The 10,010-nt window shown below is 34.1% G+C and overlaps 1 protein-coding gene across 1 annotated transcript in view; it reads left to right on the plus strand.

Moving 5' to 3' along the window:
* Window positions 1-8,445, plus strand: part of LOC150109710 (uncharacterized) — a 493,008-nt gene extending 484,563 nt beyond the window's left edge. The window contains exon 24 of the mRNA XM_090403026.1: window positions 7,575-8,445. Within this exon, the coding sequence (XP_090259152.1) occupies window positions 7,575-7,733 (159 nt within the window). The 3' untranslated portion in view covers window positions 7,734-8,445. The remainder of the gene's footprint in view (window positions 1-7,574) is intronic.
* Window positions 8,446-10,010: the final 1,565 nt, after the last annotated feature.

Below are 10,010 nucleotides of genomic sequence, written 5' to 3' on the forward strand. Positions count from 1 at the left end.
AAATGGCAAAAGAACTGAGTGAAGAGGTGGACAGAGAACAAGAATTTAAAACTGGTACGGAAGTCCGACGACGAAAGAAGACACGACAATTTGACTACGAGCATCATGACGAAACGCCACAATTGCCAGAAGATAAATTTAGAGTGAATGTGTTTTATACACTTCTAGATGTTGCAATGTGTTTGTTAATAGAACGTTTTGAACAACTAAAAACATATTATGATAATTTCAATTTCTTCTACAGATTACTACAAATTAATAACGAAGATTTATGAAAAAATTGTGACGATTTAGAGATTCTCTTGAAGGATGGCGACAATAAAGACGTAAATGCAATAGAACTATATGACGAGTTACATGCTTTCCGGGATATTTTTTGGAAGGATAATTTAAATATTCAAAACCCTTTGGATATTCTTAATTTTATTGTATCCAATAATTTATCTTTCCCTAACTTTTCAATTGCTTTAAGAATACTATTAACCTTACCTCTTAGTGTAGCGAGTGGTGAATGTTGCTTTTCCAAGTTGAAATTGATTAAAACCTACTTAAGAACAAGTATGTCACAAAAAAGGCTTGTTAGTTTGTTATTAATAGCTATTGAAAATGATATATGTGCGGAATTAAACGTTAAGACCATTATTTCTAATTTTGTGAATATGAAATCAAAAACCTTGAAATTTTAATAAAAAAAATTTCAAGTATATTTATGTAATTTAATTTATTTTTTGTTATTCTGTAAAGATGTTATTTTTTGAACACTTATATTAAATGTTCTAATTATTTCTGAATTCTTTTCTTATTTTCTCATCTATCTTGAGTTTCTTTTATTTTCCTAAAAGATAGTTCCACTTGTAAAAATTTTTTAATAATTTTTATAAGTTACTAAGAATTTAGTAACTTGTAAAATGCAAGAATTTTTTAAACTTTAGTTCAAATAAATTTTAACTTTAATTAAAATTCGTTAGCGATTCAGTTTGGTGAGAAGGCTAAAATCCCTGTATCATTATATATTCAATGATTAAAGTGAAGTGGCTTTATCAAAATTTGCTTTAACTTTTGAGAATTTTTTGAATATACGGGTTTTTAACGATTATCCGGTCTAGTCAACACTCCTGGTTCATTACATTTAGCGAACCAACGTGTGGGTGTTCTGTCAAAATTTATTTAAGAAATTTCAAATAATTTAAATTTTTGTTATCGTAAAAGAACCACACATGCCCGGATCGTTACGGGGGCGCTTGGATAGACGTTGCATGCAGGCAGCAAAGACCCTAGCGCCGGCTCTGCATAGGAGGCATTGTTACAAATCCAAAAGTCTGTTTTTGAATCAACATCAGCAGTGAAGTACTCCTCTATCTCACCATGTACAGCTATATTAATTTACTCTAAATTTAGAAGGCTGTTGTTTTGAGATCATCTTTAACCCAATGGCTACAGGCTATCCATATATTTCCAGCTCCAGAAGGTGCACACCACTAGGATTCTATTTTTGTTTTGGATTATAATTTTGGATTGTTTCAGTTTGTCACTCATTGATTTTAAGTGATCGTACTATTGTGCTCTGAAGGTGCCAATGTGGCTCAAGCAAAGTATCAGCAGCTTATATCTGTTTAAGCGAATTAAGTGAAGCTTAATTTGTCTAAATTAAACAAGAATTAATAAATTCTAATATTTTTGAACAAAAACATTGGAGATAAGTGTCTTTAAGATTTAACATGCACACAAATAACAAAAAGAACAAATGGCAGAGATTAGCCTGAAACCTTAATGTGGTAAGAGGAGTGCTCTTTAAAAATACTAGTAAGTCACCTTGGCTGTTAGGGAGGAGGCCTAAAGAAACCATAAGAATTATAGTTTTTCCCTCATCTTAGCAAGTTTCATGCAACAATATTTATTGGGTTTGAGTTGATTCTTAAGAGCTGCTTTTGATTTCAAAAAAGTTATGTTTGTTCTTACTATGATGAAGCGCAGTAGTTTTTCTTTTCAATTCTGTACAGGGCATGTAAGGCATGGTCTGTTGGTTCTGACTGACCATAATTATGAAGTGGATATATTTTTATGTTCTTCTAATCTTCCAGTTTGTTCCTTATATGATAAGTTACAGTTATAAAGAACCTTCGAACACCTGAAACTGAAAGGTGGAAGTTTTTTATATTCAGCCCATACATGAGAACTCAAAACACATCAGTGCTGTGTGTGGGATTTAAGTGAGGATTGAGATAGAAATTTTATTGCCTTTTTTTGAAGATTTGCAGGTCATAGTTGTTTGGGAATAATTCATGAGTAAGGCTGTTCCAAATGACAAAGGTAGACAGAATAAATGAGGAGAAGCAGGTTTGGTGTGTTTGCACTTACACACTAAAGGGATGCTGGGCAGCTACTACTCTTGTATTAAAAGTTTATTTTTCACTAGGTTAGACTATAATAAATTTAGTTTAATCCTTTATCCCAGTGAGAGCAAACAAAGTTTGCACCTGAAAATATCTTCAGGACTGAATATAGTGTTGTACTACCTTACCTGGGTAAGTAGTACAACACCAAGGCAACTCATAGCAAAGGTGGAGCAAGCTACCAACACTCCTATCCCAGTATCTCCCATAATGTAAAACACATCTCCTTGTTAAGGGATTGGCCACTAGCCAGACTAGTTTCGACCTTTATTGAGGTCTCTTCCATGGGAGCCAGGCCCAGAGTTGGAGATACCAGGCAGAAGCAATAGCAAGGTCATCTTTACCCATAGGAGTTGCCAAAAGGTTTGCCACCTTTTTTTTTAAATTACTCTGGATTTAAAGAAAGATGTTGAAAATTTATTTTTCGCTATAATAAATTTAGTTTAATCCTTTATCCCAGTGAGAGCAAACAAAGTTTGCGCCTGAAAATATCTTCAGGACTGAATATAGTGTTGTACTATCTTACCTGGATTAAACTAAATTTATTATAGTCTAGCCTAGTGAAAAATAAACTTTCAACATCTTTCTCTAAACCAGAGTAGTTTTTAAAAAAAAGGGGGGGGGGGGGCAAACCTTTTGGTAACTCCTATAGGTAAAGATGACCTTGCTATTGCTTCTGCCTGGTATCTCCAACTCTGGGCCTGGCTTCCACTGAAGAGACCTCAATAAAGGTCGAAACTAGTCTGGGTAGTGGCCAATCCTTTAATGCATAACAGTATACATATCCACAAGGAGATGTGTTTTGCATTATGGGAGATACTGGGATAGGAGTGTTGGTAGCTTGCTCCACCTTTGCTACGAGTTGCCTTGGTGTTGTTCTACTTACCCAGGTAAGATAGTACAACACTATATTTAGTCCTGAAGATATTTTCAGGTGCAAACTTTTGTTTGCTCTCACTGGGTAAAGGATTAAACTAAATTTATTATGCTCTTGTATTAACAGATACAACAGAAAATGGTTGATGTTTCACTGGAGCAATGGCCATTGAAGTACCTGTGCTGAAACACAATACTGAAAACATTGGTTTTATAAGATAAAGGTTAAAGTGAATCTGAGAGGGAGAAGGGAAATCGTCTATGAGCCAGATTGCTTTCCTTTGTTAATTGTGAAGAATTTTCACTGAAATTTTATGTGCACCACCCCAAACATATGAGCAGTATTCTAAGGATGGACGGATCTGGAATTTGTATAAAGTTAAGAATTGGTGGGGTGTAAAATAGCTTCTTGAATGGAAGAGAATGCCTAGTTTTTTGGATGCTGACAAAGCTATTGGTGTGATGTGTTTATCCCATGAGAGACTGGAGTTAAGTGTAAGTCTAAGCAGAGAGAGATCTGATCTTCTGTCATATTATTGAGGATAAGGATAGGTGAGCTGATATCTCTTTTTGCAAAAGAAAAGGTAACTGCAAATTTTCACGCCCTCAATGAGGACTATTGTTATCTGCCAAGCCGTGGATTGGATTAGGGGTCATTTATGTATTCTGAGAAAGAGAGTTGTAATAGGGCTCTGTTATAGCACAGAGACCTATTACATTAGTGATAAAGCTCAAAGAAAGGGAGCCAACTACCATGACACACAGTGAATGACCAGAGAGAGAGAGAGAGAGAGAAAGCTAGGTACCAAATTACAGAGGGTGACAAGTAGACCAAAGGATGGCAATTTGTTCAGCAGACCTTGATACCAGGCACAGTCAAAAGCTCTGGAAATGTCAAGGGTGACAGAACAAGTTTCTCTGAACTTTTTTATGGCATGTGTCCGGTGTGGGTGATTGTAAGCTAAGAGATCATCTTGAATGGCAGAATACATACTAGTATCACTGATTAATTGATAGGCCTCTCAGCAGAGAAGTTGATGACTTTCTCCATTATTTTGGAGAGGACTAAGGTGATGGCAGTTTAATGGTAGACTTCTGTCTGCATTTTTTTGGAAAAGTCTAGGATATATGATTGCTTCCATCATGCATTGAGATAAATTCCAGCTATGTATAATAAATTTTCTAATCTCTCTAAATTTTCTAATTTTAAATGTCTCTTTACTGGAAAACCAAAGGAAGCATAGGTGCTCAGATTCCACTATGGTAAGGAGCAATTTTCCTTGGTATCTATGCACTGATTATTATTATTACGGGCGACTCCAAGGAGCCCTTTGATTCATCGATGAAGGCCCTAAATATCATGTCCACACAACTATATGACATTCTCACAGTATCTATCATACATTGCCTTGAACTCACTCACTGTCATAGCACCCACAACAGACTCTGGCAGCTCATTTACCACTCTAAAAGTAAAGAACCCAGCTCTAACACCCTTGCCAACCACACTCTTGCCCAGCTTCCATAGGTGTCCCCTAGTTCTCCCACCACCAGTCCTGATCTCAAAAATATCCTCTGAATTAATCCTGTTAGAAACCCTTTAGCAATTTGAATGTCTCAATCATATCTCCCCTTTTTTGCCTATCAACTAATTTCTGCAACCCACAAATCTTCAACCTGTTCTCATATAACAATAGTCATCTGATTATCGTTATCACTGTCTCCTGAATCAAGTGCTTGCTGTGATCAAATTAATTAAATTATTCTTGCTGGAATGAATGCTTTTATTTCTGACTCCACTGTGAATTATGGACATTGAAATCTCTATGGAAAATTATCTCATCCCCCCATCCGTGTCCTTGTTCTCCAACAAGCTATTCAAAATAAATTCACATACATTCAATGGCTCAAGTTAAAAACTCCACCTTCTCACTCATCCTAACTTAGTAACTCTTTAAAAAAAATTCAACAAATCCAAAGCAGACATCCTAAGAGCTAGATCATTAAGCTTGCCTCTTTCTCAAATAGCAGTAGAGCCTTTTGTTCCCCTACCAAGGCTTTTGAGCAAAATTTCTGCTCTACCATGTTTTCACTTCTCTCTTTTTTGTAATTTTTGTGGAATAGTGGGAGGTGATTTGCATTGGTTAGCAAAACAAGAGTTGCAGGAAATGACTGACGCTCAGAGGTCTGACTTATATCTTTAAGAGATGTTACCATTGTACCATGAGTGCATCTCTTAAAGATATAAGTCAGACCTCTGGGCGTCAGTCATTTCCTGCAACTCTTGTTTTGCTAACCAATACAAATCACCTCCCACTATTCCACAAAAATTACCCACAAGCATGTCTCCTCTGATCTTCCATCAGGACATCAAAAAAAAATATTCAGCAGTATTAATAATAATAGGTCACCTGTCCAGTATTATAGAAGAAAGACTTTATCCAGACGCTCTCTAATAAGGGAAATAAAAGTCGGCCATAAAACTATTATCCAAGTGTCCTCACCTCAATATACTTGAAAGTGATGGATAAGGTCATCAGCAACCACTTTCTCACTACCTGGAGGCCCATCAGTTAATTAGTGATCACCTGTATGGATTCCACTATTTTCATTCTACAGCAGATCTTCTTGTTTACTTTATCCACTTTTGGATACCGTCCATGGAATGATTTGAAGAAACTCGTGAATATTATTATTACTACGTAACACCTCCAGGGAGTCCAAGGACTCATCATGGGAGGACACACCACTCCACCAAATACACCTCATCCTCTCCACCATCACTCAATTCCCCAACCACGAAACTACAACCATCAACGCCATCTATCGCCCACCATCACCACTAACAATAGTATTTTTTGTCTGTAAATTGCGTGTGTTCTGAAGGCCGATTTGTCTGTACACGGGATGAAAAACCCGAGTTTCCAGGAGAAAAAAATCCTGCTACTACTGTATGATATCGGCTAACTCACCTTCAACTGAAAAAGCCCATATAAGGATTCCCCTCGTCACAACGAGAATCTAACCCAGGTCTTTTCCAATCGAAGGGCGCAATGTACTGTTGTTCTTCTAATTGCACTACGGTGGCTATGCTTGATATTTCCAAAGCATTTGATCATTGGGCATAGAGTTCTTCTTACCAGGCTACCATCTTATGGTCTCTCCCTCCATGGCTTACTTTTATCTCCCTGATGAGAGACAGGCTGGATAAAATCTTATTTCATGCTGTTGTGATTGAATTGAATTGCCAATTTGGCAATCCATTTCAGTCACAACGGCATGAAGCCAGATTGTTGTTGTGACAGATGACTCTTTCTCTCAATTGATTTCTTTATCGTTGCTGGCATACTCCCAAAGTTCTGTGCTCTCGTCTACACTCTTACTTGTGTACATCAATAACCTTCTCTCTTTAGCTTCAAATCCTATCGACAGCATTTTCCATTCTTCTTCATTCATGAAATGCAGCGCTTGTAGTTGAGCAGATTTGCTACTTAAATGATTATTTCCCTCCCTTTTTCTTGCATTTTGATAAATGTTCCAATATCTAAACAAGATTAGTTTTCTCTCTTAGACTGACTTTCACATCTAACATATCTTTGTATATAATACAAATTCATAGCCTGCTCAGCCTAAAAAAAAAAAAAAAAAAAAACTCGGTATTTTTTTTATTTATATTTCCCCCCCCCCCACCAAAAAAAAAACACTACTACTTTCCTGTTCAACTCTTAACACTTTATTAATCCCAAATCTGTCCCAACAATATGTTAATATTGTTCTCACATTTGAGACAGTTCAACCGAAAAACCCCTAAGAATTCTTTATTGTACACAGAAGAAGAAGAAGGTAGTCATCCTAATAGGTGGTCTCTATCTCAGAGACTCCCTTCATCTGGTCACATTCTCTTTGAGGCTGTGTTTCTGCATTATGCTTCTTATGGATATTTTCATGGATGTTGCTCCACCAAAATGACTACTAGCAGCCACTGTTCAACTCCAAACACATAGACCCAACTTCTCGTCTTCTCCCTTCATTCCATCTACCCCTGCTCTTTGAAATAGTCCTCCACATACAGTTTTTCCTAATGTATACAGATAAAAAGGTGACTTTGCTAAATACAATAGTTTTTGTGAAAGGTTTATTTACTTTCTTCTGTCACTTTAATAAACAATCATCTGGATATTATATGTAGATAACATATAATTTTTTTCTGTCTGGGGTTTCAATCAGTTGTTTAATTTAGGATAAATATTAAAACACTTAATTATAATATCAAAATTTACTAACAAAATTTTTTTAACATTGCAGTCGTTAGGTGTAGCAAGTACAAGTGACCGATCAGTTATCAAGAAAAAAATTAAAGAGATGCGATCCCAGCTAGAAAAGGAAAGGAAAGCTCATGAAAAAGAACAAAAGGCAAGAGAAAAGCAGCAAAAGAGAGCTGAAAGAGCATCTAAAAAGAAATAAATAGCACTCTCCAAAAAAAATACATAAATATATGTATGTCGAACCACCACTCGTTCCTTAACAGTCAACAAAGTGAATTTTTTAAGTGCCACTTAAGGAGTGTACACATTGAATGTAAAGTGATCACCTATGAAAGATAACTGGAACAACGAATTTACACGTTACTAACGAACATTAAAATGACTGAGATCTGCGCAAGCTTATCTTGACCAATCTTAAATGAATGAATTCCTCATCCTTGAATGTATATTCCTTTAGAGGAAAGTGTGGGGAACTTTCAAATGTCATAGCTTGGATAAACTATTTTTACAAAGTTAATAGCTGGTATATTTATGTATGGATATATTTTACTTAAATGGCATATTTTTACTTAAACACCAAACAGGTGTCTAGTTGAGTTGGTTGTTTCCAAAATGTGGCTGCCATTTCTACCGTGGACGTTCACCATCACATCTAAACTTCTACATGTGATTGTATTTAAAGCAGTGTATATTTAAAATATTCATCTTTGTTTTCTCTTATTTGTTGTTAATTTTGAAGTCTAATTGTATAATTCTGCACTGTTTAAGAGTATATTTTATTTTGGTAATAATCCATTATCTTGTTTTTATGGATCTTTTAAGTGATATAGTCTTTCATGTTGCACCGTTTTTTAGGAGTATTTTTAGTGCCTGTATAGTTTTCTTTGTTCTTATTCACTTTAAATTTGAATGATCACACAGTATCATTCATATCACACACAGTATTATGTGTGTGTGTGTGTGTGTGCATGTATATATATATATATATATATATATATATTTTTTTTTTTTTTTTTTTTTTTTTGAAGGATGCTAATTGAATTTGAGACATTAAGTCAAAGTACAGGTGAAATGTTAAGAAAATTTAAAATTAGAAGGGCACACACGTTTACTTAAGTTTAGACAGCTGTCAGCAAAATGAAACTAGTCTATATGTTATTTACTATGTATTATAAGTAAAATCATTGGTTTTTACAGTGAATGTGGGTTCATAAATATTTTATGGTAGATTAAAATCTTTGTATTTACAGTCTTGAATAAACTTGGATAAATATTTATCTAAGTCTTTATGCAATGTTATGTTAAGGTCTGTTTGGTATTTAATGTGTATTTATTTAAGTTTCTCACTTCCCTCCCCCTCATTTATAATTATAATACCATTACAGAAAATTCAAATGCCTAATTTGCATTTGAAGAGTTGTATTTTTATCATTTATGAAGTAGATTATTCAGTATCATAACAGTTTTTGCTAAAAAGATTTTTTCTTGCAGAGATATATATTTCAAAGTAATATATATATACTTTGACTAGAAAACCATCTTTCAATGTGAAACACTACCTTTTTTTATTTCTACTTATTTTGTAGCCAAGCCACTGGCATTAATTTTCATAATTACTTCAGCATATTTACATACAGTACAATTAAGATCAATTAGGCATTCTAATTAAACTGATATACAAATATTTCAGACTCCCACCCAATATGCAGCAAAAAACAAGGTAGACCAAGGTCCTGGGCGAGTGCTTCTTAATAGAATGCTGTGATAAACATATTAAAATGAATTTATGAGAATTGTATCAACATGTATAGTTCTTAGTTTACTATTCACAGATGTTCAAATAATGTTTTGTCACATGGAGCACCTCTTAAACTATGATTTTCATAATTCTTATGTATCAGGCATATAAATATATATATATATATATATATAAATAAATAAATATTGTGTACCATGACCAATATTATATTTAATTTTTTGTTTTATCAAAATGATTTAAAAAATTGCAGTGTATATTTTGATAAATATGTATTTTTATTTATTATTATCCATAGAATTGTGTAGAATTTAGCTATTATGTGAAAGATAAAAGATCATATTTGATCAGCTTTAAAAGGATTAGTATTTTTTCAGAGAAAGCATTTCAGATAAAATTGTACTGAATGTAACTTTATAACTGCTGTATAATTTTAGATTATCAGCAGTTTTTTATTTTAATTGAGGATTTTTCTTAATCTGAATTTTAAGTTTACATCTTAAATAAGAACTTTTATGGGAGATAAAATTCAATGTATTGTATGCATTCTGTTTAAAACCAAAAATTCCTGTTTGTGTTAAGGACAAAATTACCAGCATTTGAAATAATTATATGCTAAAAAAGTAAATGAATGAATTTGTAAACATTAAATGTTGATGAACCTGGAATGTCTTTCTCGAAGGCCAACAAATTATGGTCAAACAAATATGATTAGAGGGA

Source organism: Typopeltis vanoorti, chromosome 2 (genome assembly GCF_054136105.1).
Source record: "Typopeltis vanoorti isolate ZY-2024b chromosome 2, IOZ_Tvanoo_1.0, whole genome shotgun sequence".
NCBI lineage: Eukaryota > Metazoa > Arthropoda > Arachnida > Uropygi > Thelyphonidae > Typopeltis > Typopeltis vanoorti.